At 56.8% G+C, this 26,415-nt stretch overlaps 1 protein-coding gene across 13 annotated transcripts in view; it reads right to left on the minus strand.

The window, feature by feature from the left end:
- Nucleotides 1–64: 64 nt before the first annotated feature.
- HTT (huntingtin) overlaps nt 65–26,415 on the minus strand; it is a 136,491-nt gene continuing 110,140 nt past the window's right edge. For 7 of the 13 annotated variants that reach the window (XM_027103848.1, XM_027103849.1, XM_027103847.1 and 4 more), the window contains 25 exons: nt 25,601–25,780; nt 25,295–25,471; nt 24,927–25,003; nt 23,609–23,747; nt 22,492–22,614; nt 20,811–21,024; nt 20,259–20,404; nt 18,701–18,878; nt 17,628–17,723; nt 15,093–15,280; nt 13,344–13,470; nt 11,795–11,895; nt 10,686–10,840; nt 10,187–10,326; nt 9,767–9,849; nt 9,171–9,289; nt 8,930–9,059; nt 7,143–7,298; nt 4,756–4,946; nt 4,372–4,486; nt 4,019–4,232; nt 3,601–3,706; nt 1,882–2,044; nt 1,560–1,720; nt 65–795 (listed from right to left, as the gene is read on the minus strand). In XM_027103848.1, the coding sequence (XP_026959649.1) occupies nt 582–795; nt 1,560–1,720; nt 1,882–2,044; nt 3,601–3,706; nt 4,019–4,232; nt 4,372–4,486; nt 4,756–4,946; nt 7,143–7,298; nt 8,930–9,059; nt 9,171–9,289; nt 9,767–9,849; nt 10,187–10,326; nt 10,686–10,840; nt 11,795–11,895; nt 13,344–13,470; nt 15,093–15,280; nt 17,628–17,723; nt 18,701–18,878; nt 20,259–20,404; nt 20,811–21,024; nt 22,492–22,614; nt 23,609–23,747; nt 24,927–25,003; nt 25,295–25,471; nt 25,601–25,780 (3,693 nt within the window). In that variant the 3' untranslated portion in view covers nt 65–581. Of the gene's footprint in view, nt 796–1,559; nt 1,721–1,881; nt 2,045–3,600; nt 3,707–4,018; nt 4,233–4,371; nt 4,487–4,692; nt 4,947–7,142; nt 7,299–8,929; nt 9,060–9,170; nt 9,290–9,766; nt 9,850–10,186; nt 10,327–10,685; nt 10,841–11,794; nt 11,896–13,343; nt 13,471–15,092; nt 15,281–17,627; nt 17,724–18,700; nt 18,879–20,258; nt 20,405–20,810; nt 21,025–22,491; nt 22,615–23,608; nt 23,748–24,926; nt 25,004–25,294; nt 25,472–25,600; nt 25,781–26,415 lie in introns of those variants that run through there. The other 6 variants (XM_027103846.1, XM_027103854.1, XM_027103856.1 and 3 more) reach the window with 6 other exon arrangements.

Raw genomic sequence — 26,415 nt, forward strand, 5'->3', positions numbered from 1 at the left:
CCTCGGAGGCCGTGACACGCAGCACAGACTCGGCAAAGCACAGACTGTACACGGGCATAGAAAGTTACCTTAAAATTAATCTCTTTACTGATATAATTAAACTTTAAATCCTGAGAAGAAAACAGAGACAGGGAAGAACGGCGCGGGCCATCGTGCTCCCAGCCACCCCGCCCCGCCCAGGCCCGATGCCAGCGCGGCACGCAGGCCTGCAGGAGCCAGCGAGACCCCAGGACCCCGTGCCTCACTGGGGAGATGCGGGGGGTGCTCTGGGAGGCCCGTGGCATCACCTCCCGCCTGCGGGACAGCAGAGGGGCTCACGGCCGACCTGCGAGAGCCGAGGCAGGAGCAGCTGGGACCCGGTGGCAGCGAACAGGCCGCACGTGAGGAAGTACACACCGGCGACTGGCATTTAACGCTAGCTCTAGCACGGGGGTCAGCAACGGCTGCTCTTGCCCCTGCAAGGACTCAGGCTCAACCCCCAAGATTCCTGCATACGTTCCCTGCACGCGGTGAGGCCGAGCCACGCGGTGCAGGCGGGGCCCCGAGTCCTGGCGCCACCTCGCCTCCGCCCACGTGGGCGCTCAGCACGTGGCGACCTTGTGGACGTTCCGCAAACAAGCCAGCAGGCGGTGATACGGGTTTCCTGGTGCCGCGACCACCTCGAACACAGACTGGAAGGCCCTGCGGTCGAGCTCCTCCTCTATCTGGTGTCTGTAGAAGTCCGCGGCCACCAGGCAGAAGAGGTGCACGTCCACGTGCTCCAGCTTGCCCATCCTGCTCACGACGTGGGGAAGGCTGGCAGGGCGGTTAAGGGCGCAAGGCTGCAAGTGTGGGGGGACCTGCCTCCCGTCCTCCCCGGGAACCCCTGCCCCGACACAGGCCTGCCAACGGCCCGGGAGCACCGAGTGCCAAGCCAAGCCACGGACGGGGTGGAGGTGGCAGCTGCCTCCCACCTTGGCTCCGGGAAGCCAGAGCCCCCCACGGAGGGCGCTCCTCTGGGCAGCACCTCCCTGGCCTGGCACCCGTGCGCCGAGGGCAGAGCTGTGCCGCCCTCCAGGGCCGCTGACAGCGCCAGGACGTCTGTCTGCTCCGAGGCTCTGCGGTCTGTCTTAGGGGGTGGCTGACAGGAGGGGAACGTCCCTTTAGCAGCCAGCATCTTGGGGGTGGGAACTGGATCTTCACTTAAGCTTTTACCCAAGAGAGTGATACGAGGCATGTGACAAAAAATAAACAGAAGCAGCACAAGGGACACACCCAGCTGCACGGACCAGAGTGGGCGGGAGGAGCTCTTTGCGCCCCCCTGCCCCCCCCCCCCCCCCACTCCTCAGAGAAACGCCCCAGCCCCGCCCCTCCTGCTCAGCATGGGGAACACATGGTTTTCTGTTTCCTTGTCCATGGCTTACTCTCTTGGGGCTTAAGGTAAACAACACCTTGACACCTGGGCTTTCTGCAGAGCTTAGGTTTCCAAAACCTTAACGCAAATGTCAACCTGGATGTTGACGGAAGTGCTGCCCCTGAGTGCTACGTCCCGCGGGGCCCCAGGACCCAGGGAAGGATACATGGCCGAAACCCACGGGCTAGTGGAAGCGCTGACAAAGAAGCAGGAGAGGCTCCACATGGCCATGGCAACCGGAGTCCTCTGCGTGAAGTTGGAGAGGGACAGCATGACCCAGTCCCGGACCATGGACGACTGCCCTGTGCTGTGCAGAGTCTGGAACACCTGCAAGGGCAGAGAGCCCCGGGGGGCCACCCCGTCAACACCGGCTTCGGGGGAAGAGTGGTGGCTGGCTTCAAGGGGAGGAACTGGCAAGTCCCCGGGGCCGACACGTTCAGACGGTAGTAGGCACCCGGTCTGGGGGCTCCTCTGCACTGGGCCCTCACCTGGTACACTACGGTGGCCATGAACTGCGGGTACGGTTGCTGGTTGGACAGAAACTCTCCAATGACCTTGTTCATGACGTCCTGGGGCGGGAAGAAGTCATCTAGAAACTGGGGGAGGATCCGCGCCACCACTCTGGCTTCACAGGGAAACCCCTTCCTGATCCTGCAGGGAGGAGACACGGATCAGAGCCTCGCCCTGCCCAGGGCTCCCCACCCGCACGGGGGCCCCCAAGCCAAAAAGGGGTCCTGGAGTAACAAGCAGAAACGGTTTGGGGTAGTGGCATTATGGGGGAATTAAGTCAGTCGTAACAGAACCACGTCCTCGTTCGGGCCTGTCCTCACCAGTGTCCACACGCTCCTGGAACCTGTCAGCGTCTCGCCAGGCCCCCTTCTCTCCCGTCTGTCCCTGGTGCCCTCCTGCCACCTCCCCTCAACACACCCTCAGCGGGCATCTTGGGCAGCGTCCTTCCAGGTGCCAGCTGGGCAGGCGGCCAGCAGGCTACTCACGCTACCGTACCGTTAGCACACACCGCTGGCCCTCCGTATCTGCGGGTTCCGCACCCGCGTTTCACTCCGCGGTTGGCTGGATGAAGGCAGAGCCCGAGGACACAGAGGCGGAGTGCTCTCCACTATTTTATGCCAGGGACTTGAGCATCAGCAGAGTTTGGAATCCGTGGGGGGTCCCGGAACCAACCCCCGTGGATACCGAGAGTCGACCGTACAGGAAAGCTATGTGTGACTGAAAAGCACCAGAAGGGACCCAGAAACTGGCCCAGGCGTGCCTGTCCCACCTGCCTGCAGACGCCAGCCGCTGCCCAGCATGGGCGACACTCACAACTGAAAGTCAGCTTTGTCAAGCCAGTGTCCCCCCGCGTGTCTGGAGGGTGGTCAGGCTGAACGCCGGCACTGCACTGGCTGAAGCGTTTATCCCACCAGCAGGCGTGGGAATGCAAGCCCCACGTGGGCAGGGGCCTGCGTGGGCGGCTCTGCCCACCGTGGAGGGGCCCGAAGAATGTGAGGGAAGAATGACTGTAAACACTTTCAACGCTCAACGTGAAAACAGCCCACGCGCTCAGCTTCCCACAGCCCCTCACCTGGCCAGAGCAGACAGAGAAAGTCCTGCTAAGTGTGCTCTTGTGAAACCCCAAATGACCTCCTGCTGACTGAGCTGACCAGACCTGTCAGGCTGAGTGGTGCGGAGTCGGCTGCCCCAAGGCCACAGACACAGCACGTCACCTGGACCAGGAGGCCTGGGGCAAAGCCGGACTAGGCCCCCTCACCCATTCTGCAGGACCGCAAACTGAGCCAGTCCTGGACACAAGGGCACACACGTCGGGGGCAGGCTCTCAAAGACGTCTGTCATTTAAGTCTGTACCACGGTCTGCCGAAGCCTCTGAGCCACTGCAAACGTGGCTCCAAGGCTCCTCTCACAAGGCAGCAGGTCTGATGGCCAGTCCCGTGACCGACCAGGGCTGCACGCCCCGTCTCATTACAGGCCCTCCCGACACCACCACACGGCCGGCACTGCCCCTCGCCTTCAGCAGACACGCCGGCACTGGGGACAGGGCGCTGGGGTCCTAGGATTGGCGGCTGGAGCAGAGCCCGAGGGCAGCGCAAGCGCGCTCAGGGCACAGGCGGGCTGAGAGCAGAGCGGGTGTGTAGGAAGCAGCAGCTCCCGGCTAACGCTTCAGGGCAGGGCAGGGCAGGCTCCATTCTTACCTGTCAAAAAGAACAGACACACGCTCCATGGCCACGATCACTGACTCGCTGTCAGGGGCGGCAGGGCTGGGGTCTGAGGTTCTGCCTGGACTGATTTTCTCTTTTCCTGAAACAAAGCCAGTCAGTTCTTTTCATTTGTAAAACTGGACAGGTTCTGTAAACAGGGCCTGGAACTCACGCAGGAGTTTACTAAACACCTAGAGATGATCTGAGACCAGGTGGCGGGAGCCCCCAGCACCCCAGGGCCCAGCCCAGCCACACAGGGCCCAGGGGTCTGTCTGCAGACGCGCTCCCAGGCGGGGTTCCGACACCTGCACAGCTCTGCAACCTTGAGAACTGGAGGGGCCTGTGGTCTGCGTCCTGTGCGTCCGGAGCTCAGCGGCACTGACCCGCCGGGCGCAGGTGGCCCCCTGCTCACCTGTGTACATACAGGTGAGCATCAGGCCCAGGGCCGCCATGGCGCGGTGTGGGCTGTGCACGTTCACTCTGTCCACGCTCAGCTTGACCAGGGACTCCGCATCCAGCCGGGAGAGCTGCTCGGAGAGCAGGAGGCGCTCCAGGCCCCTCAGGACACAGTGGTACACGATGGACGGGGTGGACTCCTCGCTTCCAGACAGCATCACCCCACACATCTGGACAGGAAGGAAGACCTCCCAGTCAAAGAGCCACATCTGGCCTCCTGTCGCTCATGCACCTTCCCCCACATGAAAACCACCACGGGCCCCGCTGCACAGGTCCCGGAGCACGGAGCCCACGCCCGTTCCCGCTCGCCTGTATGATGGATGCGGAGAACTCCGGCCCCACGTCCAGAGGGTAGTTCTCAATCAGGTAGAAGGCCGTGGCACACATCACCAGCACGTGCTGCTGGCTGTGGATGTTCACGCAGCTGAGAACGAGACAAGGGCCAGGCTCAGCCACGCGTGGTGGCTACTCCCACCTGATGGCACGTGGTGTCCCCCTGTCTCAGTGACCGCAGCCACCGTCCCTGTGAGAAGGGTGCCCGCCTGGGTTCCTGCTGACCCCTGCCCATGATACGGCCGGGGGCTGACATACGCTTTGAAATGTGCACTGTCACTCCTCACAGCCCCCCACCTCTGGTCAGACAGAAGCCCTGGAGGGAGACAGCAGCAGGAGGTCCTGGCCGCTGCCACTCACTGGGCTGTGCCTTTGAGGTTGGAGAGGAGATAGTCGCTGATGACCGGGATGAGCTGCTTTGCGGTGTCGTCTAGCAGGTCGCACTCCAGCACGTAGAGGACGCCATGCAGGGCTCCGATCCTGCTGGGCAGATGGCCGCTCCTGAGCGTGCTCTCCAGCAGCCGGCCGACCGGCTCTGCCACGGCCTTGTCCTAGGGCGCAGCACACGCGGAGGCTAGCCTCACAGTGCCGTGGGGCGCCGAGAGAGGCCGGCCTCACGCTGCGGTCGGGCCGGTGTGCAGAACAGAGCCCTCTGCGAGGCCTGCGTGCGGGGCTGGGGGGCTCCCTGGGCCTCCCCTGCTGTGTCTGTGCTGACACCCTTCCCCCTCCCCGGGGCTGGAGTTCGGTGTGTGCCCGGCAGAGGGGCCTGCGGACCCCCAATGAGAGCTCCAGTTCTGCGTCTGACGAGCTTCCCTGGGGACAGCGTGTCGCTGGGGGTGGAACGCACCCGCGTGACTCCACGGGACGGGGTTCTGGAAGCTAGCGCCTGTTTCCTCTGGACCTCGCCCCCAGGCCCTCTCTCTTCGGTGGTTCTGCTTCACAGCCCTTCGCTCTGATGGATCAGAGCCCTGAGTGTATGTGAGCCCTGCGTGTCCTCCTGGTGTGGCCTTGGGGACCCGCACAGTAGCCTATGCTAACTTGTAGGAAAATGGTCTTAGTTTCCCTCTGCAGCCTAAGCAGGACGGAGAGGGTAGGGACCTAAACACTCAGCACCACACTCCGCACTTCAGATCGGCTTTGCATCAGAGAAGACCCTTCACAAGGCAGAGATGGCGACCACTGCTCTTCACAGACCACCTTGCCCAGACACAGGCGGCCACTGCTGGCCGAGGGCCTTGCCTCGCTCTGCAAAAACCACAGAGGCTGCCCGGCCCGGCAGCCCCCCGGAACTGTCCTGTGGCCCCCGAGGACGTGACACTGCTGAGACTCCTACCCCTCCTGCCCGCACCCAGGGCCACCACCACCACCAGGACCCGCTGCCGGGCACCGCTACCACCACACTGGGCAACGGGGATGCCGGTGCTGCACGGGGCGCAGGGGCACAGGCCACGACGTGCAGAGAGAGCGCCCTGAGGGAAAGTGCGCTGCCCTTCACACCGGCTGGGAGTCCACGTCCCGCGCCATCCTGCCTAAGCCTCTTCTTGAAAACCACGATCACTCGATCCATTTACTGACAACACAACATTTGCCTCAGGGATCTAGGCCAGAGCACAAACACAATTACCATGAAAACAGACCCAGCACTTGAAACTCCCGCAAGGACAAGAGGACCCCTTCAAGCCTGGCTGCACATACCTCCCTCTCCACACCCAGAGGGCCGACACTTGGAAGAGCTGTCTGCTCAGCGGAAGGGACTCATTGTTTCTGTTCCCTGGACGGTGGCCCCACCCAGGATGAATGGTACCTGCTCTGGGCCTTGGCTCGGAGGGACAAATTCAATGGGGGAACAGTCGGGAAGGAGGGGACGGTCAGGGCTCCAGTCGTAGACCCCAGCTCACACCCCACGTCTGCCCCGTCCTGTGCGACCTGGAGCAAGTCAGCAGCCCCCTGCCTTGGCCTCCTCGGGAGCAGGTGGGATCATGGCGGCCCCACCTCTGCCAGCCTGTACACAGCGTGTGTGGGGCACGAGGGGGAGCTCCGCAAATGGCAGCGCAGTCAGGACAGACAGCATGGGTGTGGGATGTGGGAGAGGCACCTGGGTGCCACCCCGCCCCTCGCTGATGGGCCCAAATGCCCGGCTCACGGCGGCCACCCCTGCGTTTGTTCAGGGAATGAGTCTCTATTCTAGCATAGAGCTGGATTCCAGGAGACATGAGTGAGAAACAGCAGTGACCGGCGGATGCCACGTGGCCTGCAGTCACGCTATTTGCCTCCAACGGCAGGGCTGCTATTTTAACACGCTCTAAGAAATGGCCGGGCCCGCGGTCAGTACTTCCTGCGTCCGTACCGCGCGGTGATGTGGCCACAGAAGGTGGCGAGTCCCGATCAGCTAGAGGCACAGCTACGAGGCTCAGGAGGAGGCCCGCCCGGGCCCCGGGCTCAGAACAGAGCACAGGACCCAGCTCCGGGGGTGGGAGCGCAGGGTCAGAGACAAACGGCCCCGGGAGGAGGCCCTGGGGACCGGGAGCACGGCGGGCGGCAGCACACGGGGGAGGAGAGTGGGGCGCTGTGGGCCGCGGGCGACCGTCCAGGAGGAGCCAGCTCCGCTGCCCCGCCGGCACAGCCGAGCCCATCCAGGCACCGGGATAACCTGAGGGACCAGGGGACAGGAGCCCCAGCCGAGGCTCGCCCAGCCCCGCACACTCCACAGCGACGCGCGCCCAGGCCCCACGCCGCCTCCCACTCACCATCCCGAGGACGGCGGCCGCCTTGCAGGTGGCGGGTACCAGGTACTGTTGGAGAATCTCGTCTTCCGAAGGGTGCACCCTCCGCAGCTCTGTCAGCGTCAGGTACATCGTCTCAAACTGGCTGCGCTCCGTAAACAAGTCTGAGACCACGAGAAGCTGGCGACGGGACATGCGGGCAGGAAGGGGTGAGTTACGCTATGGGAGGTGCGCGACGCGGGACTTCACAGGGGCCCTGACCGGGAAAAGCAACCAACAAAACCCGGAAACCTAACCTACACTGTAACCCTGTACCCGCACGTCCTCCCAGTGCCTGTACGCACACACTGCTGCCGCATGGGAACCCACCCCCAGGCCACCGCCGGCGAAGCTACCCAAAGCCCCGGAACGGAGAAATGGGTGATCATGTCGGAAATTAATGCTTTGGCGATGATTCTTTTTGTCTCCCCGAAACGTTCAGTGTTCACATCACGTCTAAAAACAAACTTTGATTAGGCATGAAGGCCCTTTTTCCTTAGGAGCGTGAGGGAAGGCTGGGGTCGGCCCTTTCTCAGAGGCCCCAGGTGAGCTGAACCAACAAGCCAGCAGGACACTCAGCAAGTCATCTAAAAGAGCACTTCTTAGGTGAGCCTCTCAGGGCCACAAGGTCAAAACTATTTTCCTAAAAATGCTAAGACCCTACTTGCCTTTCTCTCCTGTGCTCTCCCAACTGTACAGTGGTATTTTCTAGAAATTATTTAATATTAACAGACTGAGTGCAGAGGAGATACAAGTGTCTTGGCCGCGCCATGCGGCATGTGGGATCTTAGTTCCCTGACTAGGGACTGAACCCTCGTTCCCTGCAGTGGAAGCGTGGACTCCTAACTACTGGACCACCAGGGAAGTCCCCTCAGGGGACTTCTAATGAGCCAGACATTAAAGAGATTTGCAAAAGCGTACAAAAACTAATTTAAAAAAATTATTTTAAAATAGAAATTGTTATCCATATTATTTTTAAATGGATAACTTTTAAAAATTTAAGCTCTTTAGCAGTATTTAAACTTGTTGACTTTTTTGAAAAAATCAATTTGTAACTTACATTACAAATTAAAAATGAGCTTCTTAAAAATCTCAACTTGACCAGATATGAAACAATTTAGAAAACTTTAAAGGAGTATTGAGAAAAACAGACTTGGAAGAAAAAAAGTCTGTCTTTACCTAAAAGAGACATCTCTCGGTAAAAATAATAAAAACTCTGTGCTGCACAGGTAACAAGACGGTTCCAGTAACTGGGCATCTCTCCTTGCTGGATGGCTAACCTGGGTGACGTAGAGAAGCCAGCACTGAATAAGTAACTTTTAAACCTTCTCAGATGTGACTTCCAATACTGCAAGCACGGATGGATGTCACCGACAGACACCAACGCTCCTTGGGGTCCCCACCAATCTCAAGGATGCAGAGAAATCCCCTGGCCGACAGCTGGAGAACAACTGCTCTAAATTGGTGCTTCTCAAGCACCAATTTGGTGGTTGGGTGGTCGGTGGGTTGGTGGTCAGGGGACCGTCTGTCACAAGCCCCCGAGGAGACAATGTGGACAAGGACGGTGACCCTTCAGACCTTACGGTTAACGTGCTGTCCCCACGACACCCCCGCTGGACTGACGGGTGTCACTGCCAGTGACTGGACCAGCGGAAACCGCTCCTTCACTGGCTCCAGAAGTACTACATCCTCCACCTGTGTCTACGCGTCCCCGCACGGGCGCCCAGAGACCGGGAACCCCGGGCGGGAGGCAGGGGGGGAGGCAAACGCACCGACCGCACCACCTCGCTGATCAGGATGACGGGGGTCCTCCTGGCTGAACTTGACGGCAGGATCCAGCGACTGTACAACTCGAGCAAAAACTGCGAACAGGAATGGATGTCGACTCCAGCCCGGTGTTTCCTGCAATGTCCCCCCAACAGAGATGAGAGGTTCATTTCCAGAGGCAGCCCAGAAAGTCAAGTGACTAATCAGAGCTCTCCGAGCGCTTGAACACAGAAGGCAGACGGGAACCTGGCGCTGACTGGAGACGTGGGCGGGGACGACGGCGCGGGGGCCTCCTCCTCCTCGGCCCACTCCTCCTCTCTCAGGGGCGTGACGCTGCTCCCCAGCCACACGGAGCGGATGGACACCTTCAAGGGGCACAGGACAGGGAGCTGACGCTCAGGGCCGGAGGCAAGGGGCGCGGAGCCGCAGGTGCGGCCCGGGGCCCCGGAGGCGAGCAGCTCCCAGCACTCAGCAGGGCTGCCGGGCGCTCTGCCTTCAGGACTCAGGGCCTGATGAAGCGCCAGGCGGCAGCGGCCGAGGAGAGGGAAGGAAAGAGCCTCTAGGGAAGGACACTTTCACTCCTAAGGGACATCTGCGTGAGGTCTCGGCACAAAACTGAACCAGAACGTGAGACCTCTCTTCAAAACTTGTCCTCACTGGCAGTCACTTGAGGACCCCGTTTCTCTGAATCACTTGCTTAACAAAGCCCCCCACAAATGCAACAGAACGCCATGCTTATTCTGCAGAGGGCGCGGTGGGGAGGAGCTTGAGAACCCCGACAGGCCCCCCGGTCCCCACGCGCCCCATGGGGTCTCACGCTGGACGGAGGCTGGGGGACTGACCTGGCCGAGGTTGTAGCTCGTGTTCCCCAGCTCCCGCTCGGGGTTGACCTGCAGCAGGACCTTGTCGTGGCTGGTGAGGGCACCTGCGGGAGCAAGGGCGCGTGAGTGCCGCCCGCACGGCCGCGAGGGGCTCGGAGGTGCTCTATCCCTTCACAACCCGTTAAGCCGGCAGGGCCAGCAGGGCGATGCTGAATTATCACTTTTTCTCTGTAACAGACCAGCTTCAGACTCTGAACAGGAACCGGTTGTGGCCCTCTGGGAGCCCAGACGACAGCTCTGGTGGACGGGCCCTCCTGGGACCCTGCCTCGGCGCCAGGGCTGTCCAGCTGTGCCCACCGGCCCAGGGCGTAAGCTGACACCCACACTCAACCCGTCCTCCCCGCAAGCCCCAGGGACACCCGGCCCTCTCCCCACAGGTACCTGTAGTAGCTGGAGACAGAGAAGGGATGGGGTCCCACGCCTGGTACAGATGATGGGTGGCGATATTCTCCCTCTTTGAAACCATCGCTTGAATTTCCTGCTCTACGATTCCTCTGATGATGCTCAACTTCCTCCCAAACCTAAGGTTCAGAACAAAGGTTACAGAACGTCTGGTTCCTCCGAATCTTACAAGTGGAAACCGCCAGGCTTCCCCCAGCTTTGCCTCAAGGAAACACAGGCACCTCCAAGCCCCGGGCCCACACCCTCTGTGGGCGGTTCCCGTCCGCAGGCCCTGCACAGGTGCTCTGTCAGCTCCTTCGGAATCTGCCCTCCACACCGGATGCCCGAGTCATCAGGCCTCAGCCAGCCAGCCACTCTGGGTCTGCACCCCCCGCACGGGGTTTCTGTCTTTAATTCCGGCAGCAAAGGCAAGGGCACCCTGGCGCCTCCCTGCTCCCACCGAGGCCGCCCCTGGAGACACGCGGCTTCTCGGGCAAACCTGGTGCCGAGAGCTTTCAGGGGCTTGTTCCGGGGCTGCTGCTCCAGGCAGCTCACGGCTGGGTTGCCGGCAACAGGCACAGTCATCGCGCTCAGCACCAGGGAGGTGATGGCCTGCACGGCCAGGACGTGGATCTGGGTCCTCTCTGTGTCTTCCTGGAAGGGGAGCCCACGTCACCAAGTCACAACACAGGCAACACCACTGCCCCGCCTGTGGGCAGAAGCTGCGGGCCGTGGCTGTCCAGCCACGTGGCCTTGAGGGCGGGGCCCCCCCAAGTGCGACAGAGGGATGTGCCTTCCCAGCCAGGGTCCTGTTGTGTCTGCGTCAGTTCACCAGAACCCACACACATCTGTGGTTTGAGATGAATCTGACGGGCAAATGGCTGCTTTTGAAAGCAAGGTCTCCTACAGGCACAAACCTCCAAACATGAATTACTTTTTAAGAAACTGTCCTTAAATTTCCTCACTGATTTTAGGGACTCTGCATATGATACCCTGTTAGTTCCACACCTGTGAAAGACAACCCAGATGATTCCTGACATACATACTCTTTGAACTGCCATTTCTGGACGTTCATACCATACCTTCCGTCAGAATTAAAAACGTATCTTATGACTTAATGTTTCAGGCTTTGCTTTATCTGAACATGTTTCTTAATTAATATTAAAGTAACATAATATGCATTAATACCCCAAGAAGCCTGATAAAATTTTCGCAAAACAGTCAAGACAAATGAACACAGGTACGTATGTGTGGCCTTTGTGACGTGCCTTTTCATTTTGATGAAATGTTGCTACCCACTGTACCCTGAATATTGAGAAACAAAACTGAAAAATATTTTCAAGAAAGGACATAATGCTACTGACCCTGAAAGGGCAGTGCACTGTGGTAAAGGCACTCCGGCCGCGATTCTAGGGTACCCAGACCTTGGGGAGGCTCATTCCTGCTCTGGAACACCAGTCATGACATGATCTGGCTACCTTTTAAAAACACGGTGAGACAGAAAAGTAAGAGCTTGCTGCCCTGCCTCTCCCAGCACGCATGGCTCGCGAGCTGCTGTAAGTGCCCGTGCGCCGGCCAGCAGACACCGGCGCCCGCCCGCGGCCTTACTTCGGGGGGGCTCTCCTCTTGCTCCATCACGAGGGGCTGAGTCACCAGGACACCGAGGAGGGTGGCCCACGTTTCCTCAAACTGGGTACGGCTGGTCCACCCTAGAAATGCAAATGTCACTTTAGACAGAGGGTCCCCTGCTGCTCAGACTTTTCGATGCCATGTGGCAGCTGGGCCCTCCGGCTCTCACTGGCCCAGGCGCCACATACAGCCGCTCCCTGGACCCTCACGGCAGCGCTGCGACGCGGCAACACTGCCGGCCGAGCCCAGTGGTGACGAGACGGAAGCACACAGGTCCAAAGGCCCACAAGAGGCCAGGCTGAGTTCAGCCCAGGTAGCCCGGTGAGAGGCACCCTCTGGAGCCCTGCTGTGTAGACGCAATGAAGTAAAGGGACATCTGAGCAGGCTACGCTCAAATGGGGTCTGAGCCGCTTCTACCCTGCTCACCAGAGGGTTGGACAGTCCTCCAGAAATCACATCCCCAGACTGAGTGTACACCCCAGACCACAGAACTGCACTTCTGAGTGGGTGAAGGGTGTGCTGTGTGAATTCCACCTCAGTACAGCTGTTAGAAAAGTCAAAGCGCTGGTCCCTCTGACCCCACCAAGAAGAACAGTAGGTCAAAAAAGAATGTAATCTAGGGGCTTCCCTGGTGGCGCAGTGGTTGAGAGTCCGCCTGTCGATGCAGGGGACACAGGTTCGTGCCCCAGTCTGGGAATATCCCACATGCCGCGGAGCGGCTGGGCCCCTGAGCCATGACCGCTGAGCCTGCACGTCTGGAGCCTGTGCTCCGCAACGGGAGAGGCCACAACACTGAGAGGCCCGCGTACCACACACACACAAAAAAGAATGTAATCTAGCGGGGGTGTGTGTGCTCAAGCCCTCGGGGAAGGCACCTCTGAGGGGCCACCCTCAAGCACCATCGTCACAAGCTGCACTCAAGGTGCTGTTTGATGAACGACTGTTTCAAGGGCTGCGCTAACGTCCCCACCCGTGACCTTGGAGGTGGAGGTGGCCATGTCACTTGTATTAGGGCTACAAGTGACAAGAATGCGGGTGTTGAGGCCAGAGGTTAAAATGACCTGCCCCACACTACACAAAGCCCAGTGTTGTCCACCTAAAGCCTACTTTCCCCCTGCCACCTCTGGCTCCATCCCGCCCAGGCTCCCGGTTCTGCATCCGAGAAAAGGGGCACCAGTGACCACATAGGAAGCACTCAGAGGGAATCACTGCTGCCCTTTAGCTTAGGTGCTACACAAAGGCTGAATGTGCCTTAGCATTGCCAATTATTAGGGTACCCTTCCTGACCGGAAACAAGCCTGACGCAGGAAAATCTGGCATTAAACTCACACACACACACACACACACTTGGATCAAACTTCTCACCGTGACAGCTTTGTGTACATTACAGAACGTATTCACGATTACGTTATGCCTTAACTCTTCTGTGGAATAAAAGGAGAAGACGGGTCCCACTACTGCAGCCCTGGCTCCCCCAGGGCAGGCACGTGATGACGTGTAACCACATCGGAGGGGAGACCCGGACTACCTAGCGTATTGATGCGGTAGATGAACTCTTTGAAGACTTCCTTTTCCTGGAGGAACTCCACGGGGATCTCGGGGAACACGGTGCCAAAATCCCCTCCTGGTTTGGGTGACCATCCGAGCTTCCACACCTGAGAGGATGAAAGAGACACAGTCTCCCGAGTCAAGTCAGGATGGCCGAACCGCGAGGGAGCCAGGAAACGCGCTTCCTCTAGGCGCAGCTCCCTGGCGGGCCACCTCTTCCTGAGCGCAGACACGGCGGAGGGAGGGCCCTGGGCGCTGGTGCCGCAGGGGCTCCCAGACCTGCCCAGGGCCGCCCGCGCAGGTGCCCCCAACCCTTAGAGGCTGGCAGGAGCACGTGAGGTTCGGCCGCACACAGCAATATTTACCGCGAGCAGGCACGACAAGAGCCACGCCAGCCGTTTGTAAACTCCGTCAAGTCCAGCTCTGTCGTCTGGTGCTGCCACGCACACCAGAGGCGCCGAGGCTGCCCCGGCAGCAGGAGCCCAGCTCCCAACTGGCCGAGCTGACCCCCTCGGAGGACACAGGCCGCAGCCGGCCAGAGCTCGCACTCTGCATCCCCAAAGCCGGCCACGTGGGCCTCGAGGAGGTGGCCGGCTGGCCCCTGCAGCCCCAGCGCCCACTGGCCTCTGGAAGACGCCCTCTCAGCCTCTCACCTGCTCCCCAAACCCTCCTGAACGTCCCGTGGGAGGGTCGTGGAGCCGCGTGGGTTCAAGCCCACGCTCGCAGAGTTTCATCTATGGCGTGCGTGGTCTGGGCGGCTCTTCCCACGTCTGGGCCAGCCATCGAAGCCTCTGGACTGTGCCCGCCTGCATCGGCTCCCCGCTCCCACCCAAAGGTGAGCCGTCTCGACAACTGCAGCGATGGCCCAAGCGCGGCGCCCAGGCTGAGACCCACACCTGACTTCCCCAGCTCTCCCCACCCCGGGGTGCTGGGTTTCGCCAACGCCCACAACTCCCAGTTTCCACGGCGACCCCAGGACAGCACGTCACTGGGTTTTTCCCCAGAAAGGGCTCCCACAGCGAAACCCTCGGGGTCGGGGCGCACCACGGCCTCGGTGCAGCCGCTGCAGAACCTCACACGCACAGAGGCTGAGCCCCGCCGGCGGGCACGCACCCCTCCAGGCGGCAACAAGCGTCTGCCTCTCGGTCCCGGCCCACCTCCCCCTGCCGGCTACAGCCCGCGGGTGCCAGCCCATCGCCCTATCTCTCCCTCCAGCAGGTGTGAGGGCCGCAGCGCAGCCTCCTGCACCCGCGGCCCGCCTGCCCAGGCCCCTCTGTGACGTGGAGCCGGGTCCCACTGACGACGCCCACCTGACCCTGGTTCCAAAGCCAGCTTTAAAAGAGCAGAGGAGCTGCAGCTGTGCCACACCCCCCGGGCTTCCCCTGAGGGTGACTACCTAAAGGGAAACGCTCACTCCAGGAGGTATCATTTCTGCTCTCCCGTTCAACAGAGGAGCCTGAGGACCTCGGAATCACATCCAGCATCGTGGGAGAAAAAAAATCTCATTTCGTCATGTGATGATGCCCCACCCCATTTCGGAGCATTTCTACTCACGACTGAGCCACATCACGCCCGAGGAAACCAGCCCGGTGTCACGAATGCAACCAAGGAACGCCCTGGCCACCGCAAGTGGGCATCTGAGCGGCTTTGCACTCTCAGAGTCCCGAGCTGGGGCCTGCCTGCGAGTCCCCATCACTTGGGTCCTGTGCAAAGGGAGGGACAGACTCACCAGGGGCGGGACGCGCGTGTAGCTGTTGACGAGGGGCAAGCGGGCCAGGCTGATGACGATGTTCTTGAGCACCGGCGTGAGGAACGCCGGGGCGCTGCTGTTCCTTTTATGACCCAAGGCCAGCACCAACGGCAGTGCCTCCACCATCTCGGCCACCATCCCACAGGCTGCAGTGACATACTGAGGGTCTAAACAGGCACCGTGGGTGACAGAGGACCATTCTGTCAAAACACACCCCAAACCCACCATCCCTCCCCCTGACCTTCCCACCCTCGCAGATAGTAGGCACAGCCCCACCGCCGGCCACGCCCGCCAGAAACGTGGAGCCCATGAGACTCTAGGTGGTCGCTGAAGGCCTACAGATCTCACCTCCTCCACATCCACCTAAACAAGCAGTCCTCTCACATCTGCCAAGACTGGCACAAACACCTGGAACCTGGTCCCAGCCTCCCAGCCACCCTGCGTGTGCAGCCAGCTGACGCCCAGGAGGAGGCTGCAGCCCCTCCCCAGGGCTTTGGCTTTCTCTGGCTCTCCCAGGACCCTGTGCTCGCTTGCCCCTAGGCTGGTGTGGAGAGACCCACGCCGTAATCCTCGGTTCACCGTTTCCCCAAGATCAGGGGTTCTGGTGGCTGGTGGCGGGGTTCTGATGGGCTGCCGAGTCCTACCCGAGAAGCCCCGAGACAGAACGCTGAGGAAATCCCCACGTCCTGAGGGCTTAAGAACCACGGCGCCTCGAGGGCAGGGGCACGTTCTTCCTCACTTTGAGCCTGGCATCGAGGATGTGCCAAAACATTATTTGCCAAGTTGATAAATGTTTAGGGTTGTGGACGGATACTATCCACCGTCCATGAGATTCAACAGTCTAGGCAACTCCTTCACAGAGAGAAGGAATGACCAGTGGACTTAAGGAATCGAGCCCTGAACTAAGAGAAACAAGGGTGACTTTAATACAATTTCCGGGACCACCTTTAAGAGGTACCATCCTACTGAGGTGATGAGGAAAGCGCGCTTCCTCCTCTGGCCAGGATGAAATTAACCAGCCTAAATGGGGCCGTGGAGAATGAGCGCAATTATACTAACCCAAACTAAACATGCTCCAGCCAGTGGGCCTGCCTGCTCTGACTCAACCACATGAAGAGCCGCAACTATTTTCAGAGGAATGGAAACTCAAATTACAACTAAAATACGGTGACATTCCCTGAGCACTTACAGCAAGCCTGGCCCTTGTCATGGGTTCTTTATGTGGATTAATGTACTTAATCCTACGGCAGCCCCATCAGGGGAGTACTGTTCTTATCCGTACTGCAGAAGCACAGGGTAGTAACTTGCTAAGGCCACACAGCCACAAGGTGGCCGAGCAGGAAGTGAGTGTCTGCACGTTCCTCAGTTATCAGTAAGGAATCATTAAGTCACAAACTCGGGGATGGCAGAACCACAGCCTTAAGGTAGAGGCTCAGGGAAGAGCTTGGCTGTGAACAAAACACCACTGCTTCTAGATGCTGTGCAACTGTAAAACCTTGAGTGGGTGACAAGAAGAAAAATTCCTATCTTAACACCACCAACAGGAACACTCTTGTCGTTAACTGGGGTTGAGCAAGAGCTGGCAAAGAAGGACACAAAGCATTTATCTACCTGCTACTAAAAAGGCATGTTTCTTAAGCCAACAGAGCATGGGTAAGATTTTGATATTCCAAGTAAGAGTGTTCCATAAGAAAGACGGCCAAGAACTGCCAGGCGGGGCATTTGCTTCCCCCCTTTGTGGGACAGGCTGCAGGTTGGCATTCCCACCAGACCCTCTGGGGAAAGAGCCTGGAGGCCCCTGGTGACAAGAAGCTTTCCTCACAACGTGCCTTGCCACCATTTTCAGAGTAAAATACCTGAATCGGGAGAAAGTACATGAAAAACTAAGGTACGTGGCTACATCTAGGTTTAAATGATTTTGAATAGGTTTAAATGAATGAGATGTGTATTTTTTTTCTTTTCTTTCTTTTTCTGCAGGGAGAGGAGGAATTTTCATTTAAAAGTCCACCAAAATATATGGCTGAAACAGGCACTCAGGTTACCTAACATTCACATGGTATTTCCACTAACTTTAAGTTTCTTAGTATTTTTATTCATTCATTCGTTACTCAACAAACATGTGTTGGTCACTTACAGCAGTGAGAACACAGAGGAGGAAAACGGACACCCTGCCCACAAGGAGCTCGGAGTCTGAGGTAAAGGACCCAGAAGCAGCAAGTGCAGGGCGAAAACAGAGGCGGGGAGCGGGGGGAAAGCGAGCGAGGATGGAGGTCAGGAGGCTCCCCGACGAGCATGACACCCCAGCGGAGTGTGGGGTTCACAGGGAGCTAGACAGCAGAGGGTGCCCGCCAGCGGGACGTGCGAGGCAGCCCCTCGAATCGCCCCCGAACTCGGGGACGAGCGCCAGGACGCAGCCAAGTGAAGGCAGGCGGCTTCCCACGTCCACACTGACCGCTTTAAAGGTCTCTCCTGTGAGTGAATGTCAAGCCCCCAAAGACACTAGGTAAGACGTACTCTGTGTGTTTGCATCCACTTCGTCCTCTCTGGCGGCCTGTGGGGTGTTCGTCCTTCTTTCTGGACTAAGAAGCTGGTCCCCAGGCTGCACCACAACTAAAACCACAACAGAACAAACAGAAGAATTCCCATTCCTTTCATTCAGATTTTCACATTCATGCAGCCTCATGAACGTTTCAAAGTGACAGACTATGTCAAATGAGGTCTAGATTTCCTAGAATCAACTTTAGACCATTTTAGACGCACCAGACTCAGGTATCAATCTCTAGGTTAATCCAAAGTGCACAAGGATTTGGACTGCTCACTCGGATTTCCAAGTCCTTCCCACTGTCTGCTGTTTGCCACCTCTAACCTGGGAGGTCTTTATCAGATGGTTCGTGATTCATTACTGCTAAAAGCATCAATGCAACCGCCAAGAAGCCTGGCTTTGATAAATTAGCCCCTGGATCTTCGTTTTCAAGGTGACTACAAATGCACAGATGAAAACAATTTAAACAATGACTCTTCGAAACACCACTCTATAATGCTTAATTTAAAAATACAAAACTTCAAGACACCCTAACATGTTAAACTATAATGTCCAATTTTTTAAAATTGTGGCTAATGACCCTTGTTAAGGACATTGTCCCTTGAAAAGAGTAAGTCACTTTTATTTTTCAATATACTAGTATTACAATGCCGTATAGAAACAAGCATTCCAACTATAATAGAAAACAAGTAATTTTTTGAATACAATCTTATTAATCTTATGATCATCTAGGACTAAAAGGATGAAACAGTCAACTAGGACCAGAAATCAAAGGGACGTAAATTAGAAGTATTTTTAATGAAAGCTAGAATTCCAAAATCTAAACAAAATGACTGCAAGAGCAAACTCAAGTTAAATTCTAGGGTAGACCCTAAGATACTGGAGAGTGAGGCAAGGCCCATACTTCATCCACCTCTTCACCCCCAATTCCCAACTTAGCACCTGGCAAACAGATGGCACAAAATGAACGTCTGTGACTACATTTGCGGAGCTGATTACTGGTTCAAGTGACAAAGGAAAGAAACCGTCACGGTCATGGACTCACGGGCTTCTAGGATGAACCGCACACAGTGGATGAGAGAGCAGGCGTGGGTCACCATCTCAGGGGAGGAGAGCAGGCTCCAGAGGCCGGGCAGCTGCAGAGCCAGGCAGCAGCAGTCCAGGCCCGCCTGCAGGTCCAGACTCAGAGGGATCTGCTCGTGGATCAAATGCCACGACAGGGCCTGGAGGGGCAGGTGCGTGTTAATGCAGGTTTGACCCACACCTCCTTCCTGCCACAGGGGCTGGCAGGGAAGCTGAGAACCCCCGGCCGTCGAGGAACTGTCCAAAGCTCCCTGCAGAGGGATGGCTCTTGGGCCACCATCCCCAGCTCCCTCCGGTTCAATCCTGACCCACCTGCTCACTGAAGTACCCCCCTCCCACTCCCACTCTGGGAGTGGAACGCAGAATGCCCAACCTGATGTGGCTGCCCGCCCCCAGCATCCTGCCCTGGCCACACAGCCGGCGGGCTGGGCTCTCCCTCGGGGCTCCCACTGCCCAGGGCCTCGCCTCAGCTGCAGTCACAGAGGCTGAACCTGACAGCCGCGCTGGGGTTCAAATGCTGGAATGGCTACTTCCCAGCGGGTGAAGGCGCTGAGCCTCTTAAGCCCTGCTTCTCTCATCTGTAGAACGGGAATAACAGCCCACCTCCCAGGGTTGCAGTGAGACCTGAATGAGATGATGCAGGGCGTACGGGCACGTGACGGCTGGCAGGGGCCACTCTGTACTGTAACCGTACGCTTGTTTGCCAGCCTTCCGACTACGCTGAAGCCTAAAAGGCAGGGGTCACAGCTATCTGGCTCGGCCTGGCTCAAGTAGGCGCTTGTTTGTCGCCTTCTGAACAGCTGGGCGAATGCCCTCTGGACGCTCCCCCTCCCTGCTGGGAGGCGGCAGGGGGTGTCAGCACTGGGTCAGCCGTGTCCTCTGCCTCCAAGGGTGCAGGCCAAACTCTCTTCTCCAGAAGTCGTAGAAAAAGGCAATGCACACACGTATGTACACGTTTTGGGGGTGTTTATAAGTATTAACACAGAGTGTTCAATTCCCCACAGCTGAAATATCAGGTTTATTGCTCAATTTAAAATATAACAAATTTCTCAGATTATTATTTACTAAGTATCTAAAATTAGGATACACACTACATTTGCACGGCTTCTTTTTCCCTGGACAAAATTTTTAAATGGATGGTTTGTACTGAATCAAAAAAGTATCTTAGCATCAAGGAAACAAGATTCACGTGTAAGTGCCTGACGACTCCCCATGCTCTGCTCAGGAGACCCTGGGCGGGAGCCCAGGTCCCAGACCTGACTCTTCAGAGCGCCCCCGCTCCCCTGCCCTGAGGCAGAGACAAGAAGGGCTGCGTTGTCAACCTCACAAGGCAACCGTGGGGAATGGAGCAATAAGGGGCGTGACGGAGCTCGGCAAAGCAGGGGACGGATGTGACATGTGACAGCGGTCACTGCTGGAAGGACAGGCCGCAGGCGCCCGGCTGCACACAGCTCTGCATTTTCAGATGGAGGAGCTTCTTCCCTCTGCACTGAGCGCCAAGTTCCCAAGCTGCCTCTTACCTCGAGGGTCATGACCACAAACTTCACGGTGTCCCTCTCCTTCTCAGGAGGAAGGTGCAAGTGGCTGGGCAGTCTGGAGAACACCAGCAGGTACTGGGCCAGGGCCCGGGCCAGAGTGGTCAGGGTCCGATACAGCACGGCATCCCCTGAAACAGAAGGCCTCCATGGGGGCAAGAGCCTTCAGCAGAGGCTCTGACCTCTGAAAGACAGGCAGTCGCCCCCTGGCCCCGAGAATCTGATGGGAACTAAAGACATGGCTCCCGGAAGCACACGGGCACACAACCCACCACCCCGCGAGACCAGGACCCACATTCCCGAGGCTGAGCCTGCGTTCCTCGCAGGCCCCGAGCTCAGGCCACGTCAAGGAACGGCCAAGCAGCAAACACACCAAAAGACACGCAGAGCCAGGGCCCCAGTGCAGGTTCTCGGTGGCCTCTGTAAGTGCCTTTGGTGTATCAGATCGACAGTGTTGACTGTATTTTCACTCGGTACAGAGCGTGGCACTGGCTCTGCAGCGTTTTTTTAAAATAAGGGGACTTTGATTTTAATTACCAAAGAGATCGTCCAACTTGCTCCAGTAGGCGGTGGGCTCTGCCGGCAGGAACGGCTGGAAGACGTGGTGGACAGCGGGCAGCTGCTGAACCACACTGGCCACGCGGTCCAGAGTCGCCGTGCGAGCTGCTGCAAAAAGGGGGCTCTTCCGGCCCGCACAGATCTCACGCATGCCCAGGCCCAAGCACGGGGCTAGCAGGTTCAGGTTGAACTCCTGAATCGGGACATTAAAGGTTCAACAATGCCGATTACGAGCTTTCAGTCGGGCAAGAGAAACACAGCAGAGAAGCAAACGTTTCTGAGATAACAGATTAGTACGCCACCCAAAACACTTGAAAGAATACCTTATTCTACTTCTGTTACAAATAAATGAGCATCTCCATTTAACATATGATCGGTGAAGTATATTTCTGGTCGTTTTTGGGTACTTTAATTTTAAAGAAATATTTTTTTTATGTCTTCAGATTTATTTAAAATCAAAACTTTAATATGATGAAATTTTAACTGATGAAGATACAAAATCAAGCTGATGTGCCATCCAAGAAACAGTGAAACACCAAACATCTCAATGTTTGAAAAAGACAAGTTATGTTCAAAAGCAGCTGAAATAAATCAACGCAGTCGTATAAATGCCACAAGACTGATTGGAAAAACAGCATTTCATACGATACTGTTTCAATTTGTACTGTGCTTTGCCAACTTTTTAAAGCCATTTAAGGATCTTTTTGGCCAATCTTAATTTAGTTAATATTCAGAAAAGCACATGTCATTGTCAGTGACCAAAATCGACCCCTAGCCATTGCAGCTGAGCCTTTAATGCTGTTAAAAGTCTAATGAGCAAATTTGGAAAATTCAGTTGGTTATTAAGCAAATTTATCACTTATCAGCAAATCAGCTTTCACTGAAGGGCTCTTCAAATGAGTCTGGCAAACTGGTTTTGGGCCAATTCTCCTGTTTTCCCCATGTAGCTCTTTCTTTCAAACTGAGGGAGGGTCAGTGCTTGGGAACATGCGGCTGCACCCTGAAGCTCTCTACGCCACACCTGCCGGTCCTTGCCATCCCCCACGTCCCTGCGTCCCTCCCACTTGGCATATTTCCAGGCAGCACTATTAACACCTAAAGGTTTGTTGGCTGCTGGTCTCAGCAGGTCTGCCAAGGCTGTGCCAACACCATCAAGGGGGCTCCGGCCCTCACAGCACCAGTCCAACAGCTGAGGACAGGAACATGGATGCCCTGCCAGGGCTCCTGGGCCAGCTCCGCACAGCAGGCCTGTGTGACACCTAGTGAGGGTGGGGGGCCTCACTGCACACAGTGGGGAGGGGACCCCGCTCCAGGTAGGGAGGGGCTTACTAACTTCCATAACATCATGAAAAAGTCAGTTAAATCATGCACCATGGCACCATCCCAGTACTTTTGCTCACAAGCACGAGACAAGCAATCAGAACCTAAGGGAACCTATTTTCTTTAAATGCATGAAAAGGTGAGTCAAACACAATTCCCCTCCTTTTAGACTCTAACGTGGCTGAAATAACATCCTGTCCTGTCTGGGTTAGGGTCTCTGCTGTTAAGGCACAAAGGTAAGTGGTGCACATTGCTATTCGGTCACATGACAATGAAACACATCAAACACGTGTGAGTAACAAGAGAAAGGGTTCCCAAGGGTCCCGCGGCTCCACTGTACCGAGTTCATCATGAACGCGTTCAAGTCACCCGGAGGGATCCGATTCACCAGCTCTGCCCCTTCCAGCAGTGCAGAGTCTGACCGCGTCCAGCACTGGGATTTAACCAGACGTATGTACCAGTCCTGGGGAGGAGAAAAGGCGGATGACGGGATGCGACTGGGCAGGCTCTCAAGGGGCTTCAACTTGACCGGAGACACCTTGTTTCTTCTCCTACTGACCCTCATGTCCTGTCCCAGACCAAAGGACAAGTGGCCTCCCTGGACCATGAATACAGCTCTGGTAAAACTGGACGCTGTCACCGTGCGGGCTGCTCAGCGCCCCACAGCCCCTTCCTGTGGGAACTGGTACTGGCTGTGTCTTTGGACTTGCTGCTGCTACCTGTCTGGACACCCTCTCCCCTCACCTGGCGATCGCTCCACGGTCCCTCAAACTCAGTAAAGTACTGAGGGTAGCGGGCCCACCTCTCCGTCCACCCCTTGCTGGGCATCATGCTGATCACCTTCTACTGGGGGGTCTGCTTTGCTCTTCTCTCCCCAGGGCCAGTGCAGTGGAGGGGCTGAACAAACCATGCCTGAGAACAGTCGCCCGGACTCTGTTATCTACGCCTGGGCTGCTGGATTTTGGACTCCAAGTTCATATTTAAAATGAACTCTCTCCAGGAAAGGAGCACACCAAGGCCCTACCAAGGCCCCAGATGGCCCCCGGCTCTGAGGTGTGAGCAGTGAGGGTGATGACAAGGTACCAGGTCCCCTGGGGTGGTGGGTCAATATGCAGCGGCTCAGCAGGCGTTAAGGAAAGGGAGACACGCCAGTTGGGCAGGCCGTGGCCACCGTCTCCTGATTCTCCATTAATCACCGTGACCCTCAGCCCCTACTAATGACCCGAGTCAGCATTTCCTTTCTCACCCCATGCCCCCTGCTAAAACCCAGGCTGGACCTCATGGGTCCTGTCGCTGATGTGACTGTGCCCATTGCTGGCAAGAAACAGGGCAGGTCAAGAACCCTCAGGGGCTGTGCTGAGCGCCAGGACGTCCTGCCGCCTGAGCCACCCGCTGCAGAGGCGCTCAGTGCCCCGAGGCGGCCCTGTGTGTCACACCCAGACGTGCTGGACACTTACTTTGTCAGGACTCACTGTCTCCAGTGCCAGGGGCCCGTCCCCGTCCAGCGGGTGGGGCGTGACCAGAGGAGCGGGGCCACGCGATGCCGGTGCAGTGGCGAGACGAAGCCTGTCCAGCAGGGAGTAGAGCCTTTGGTGTCTGGAATCCAATCACACACGGGTTAGGGCACAGCTGCACGGGAGGGAGCAACAGTGGCTTCTTACAGCGAGGCGACACGTTTGAAACTTTCTGTTCAGAGCTATTTCTCATCGACACTCAAGTCATGATGCAAATTCAGGCCCCAGTTTACTGGTAACAACCACAGTTTATGTCCCATAAGTATTTTTCAGAAATTTCATTTATACTCAAACACTGCAGCAGGCAACACACGGCATAACAGCTAATACAGGCACTGTTTATCAACACAAAACGGACCACCTAAGATCCCAGTGCACAAAATCTCCTACTTTATCTCCCCACATATACAATCTATACCCATTTACATTCATTTCATAAAAGAATCACCTCATCTGGCACAAAATATTTTTACCCCTCCTCGTCTGCCTGAATAAGTCTAGGGTCGAAAATAGGGATAGTGTCGCCTCTCACCACCTGCTACGAGAACAACAACTTCATGATGCAAATTACAACGTAAGTCACCCAGCATACTGACGAGTCACCTAAAGCCTCGTACTGCCCAAGTCCTACCCCTTCTCGGTTAAAGAAACCAGCAACAGCTACTCTTAAGACTGAAGTCAGTACGGTAACCAGATTCTCTCTCACAAACGTTTTCCCTGCTGTGGAGGAGAGAAGATAAAGGCTTCTCTTCATTTATTTTGCAGTCACGGAAATACACTCATGTAACAGACATCAGGATTTCTGGCAAAGGCCTCAAAAAGACTTTGCAAACAAAATTAGGTGATAAACAGCAACAGAGAGACAAAATGTTGACAAGATGTAGAAACAATTCTCGCCGAGAACCAGGTAACGTCTCTCAGCTCTGCCAGGTCTTATTTAGCAATTAGATCACAGGCTTTGATTTTTGCTAAGACAGAGCTGATCGATGACTCATCGCAGATGGTGAGTGGAGGCCACAGGAACACCCGCCACCCTCACACAGCCACGGCGCATTATCGCGGCAGGGCTGACACTGCCAGCTGGTCCTCACTGTGTACACGTTGAGATCCAACTGTGTTAATTTCGGAAGGCTCTCTCTCAAGGCCCTTCTGCAGTGAACCCACCAATACAGCACGCCAGCCTCTCATCCTGCGAGTCTGTGCCCTCGCAAACCCTAGTCTTCACACTCAGAAAGCAAGGAGCACCGGGCCCCGGCGTTACCTCTGCGCTAACCCGCTGCTCTGCAGGTGCTCCTGGATCCTGCTTAGCTCTTCCGCCGGCAGCTGGGCCGTGCTGTTCTGAAGCAGACAAGAACACGTCAGTGGGGTTGCAACGCACAAGAGTCAAAGTCACCTGTGCTCATTTACAGACGATAAAGGGGCATGTCTGGCTCTGGTGGCAAAGGCGGACTAGAAGAAGTACAGGAAGCACCCACATCGGACACACAAGGAAGGACCAGCTCATCCGTGTTGCACGCTCCCCTCGGTGGCCACGTGAAGACTATCCCCGTGGGGGAGGAGCCAGCCAAGTGTTCCGCCTGCCCTGCCAGGTTGTCAGTAAAAAACGACATCCGTGTTTTCTCCCAGTACCTGTAAATTTGCAGCCAGAAGCATCTCCACCCGGCGACAAGCAAGGGTGTCGACCATGTGAGCCAGCACACGGAACGGAGTACACAAAAGCTTGTCCACGTACAGCGTCAGCACGGCGCCCGACTGGCTCAGGTGGATCCCTTCCAGGCACTGGAGGGTTTTCTTCAGCGTGGTGGGCTGCGGTTTGAGAGAAGGAGAGAAACAAGAGCAGAGGGTTCTGACCACTGGAAAGAGCAGCTTAAAAACGCCAACCCTCCATTTTCAAGGCAGAGAAAACTGGAGATAGCCGGCACCAGGGAGACTTACAGTTGAAAGATTTTCACAACGAGACTGAATTGCCTGGATGAAGAGGCCGCTGGCCGCGGAATTCCGATGGACAGCACTAATGAAGTCCTGCACAGGAGGCTCGTGGGACAGGCTGATCAGGTCCTGAATGTGGTTGACGATGAGCCACGTTAAGTGCTCTGAATCGTGCAGGTTCTGGCACTGAGGACAAGACAACGATGAAAGGCCATCTTCTAGTGGACGAGGCAAGAGCAGACACGAGCGCCACAGAAAAGGCCGGAAGTGGTAGGAAGGAGAAAACCAACTCCGAATTATAATCCTCACTGAAAGTATTGAGTGTTTGAGCACCATGACTGATGAGGTGACAACACACTTTACAGAGCCGGCACCCGCAACTGTGCACCGCAGCCGAGCTGTCCAAAGTCAGGCCCCAGGGAGGTGCGCCCCAGCGGCACAGCTCAGGGACACAGGAGAAGAGCATGGCCCAGGGCCGCGGGCGGTCTGGGGCACCTGAGAGCCCGGCGCCTCCCGAGGGCAGTGGGAACGGCGTGACCGGCCCCAGCTGAGACACGAGAGCGGGTGGTGCTCCCATCCAGGGCAAGCCCTGCCTCGCCCAGGCCTCAGTCCAGCCTCCTGACGGGAATTCTCCAGTTACCCTTGCTGCAGCTTTGTGACAGGTCAGTAGAAAAAAAGAATTTCCTGTAACTGTCAGTTTTGATAGATTTCCTGAATCCAAAATACGGATGGTTCCCATGGATCAAATGGATCTTAAGGGAAGAAATTTCATGTAAGATTTATAAGGAAATGAGAAAAATACAGTTTTAAATTTTGGGTTG

The sequence above is a fragment of the Aethalodelphis obliquidens genome, unplaced genomic scaffold (assembly GCF_003676395.1).
Source record: "Aethalodelphis obliquidens isolate GAN/ISIS:26980383/991018 unplaced genomic scaffold, ASM367639v1 scaffold6, whole genome shotgun sequence".
Classification (NCBI taxonomy): Eukaryota; Metazoa; Chordata; class Mammalia; order Artiodactyla; family Delphinidae; genus Aethalodelphis; species Aethalodelphis obliquidens.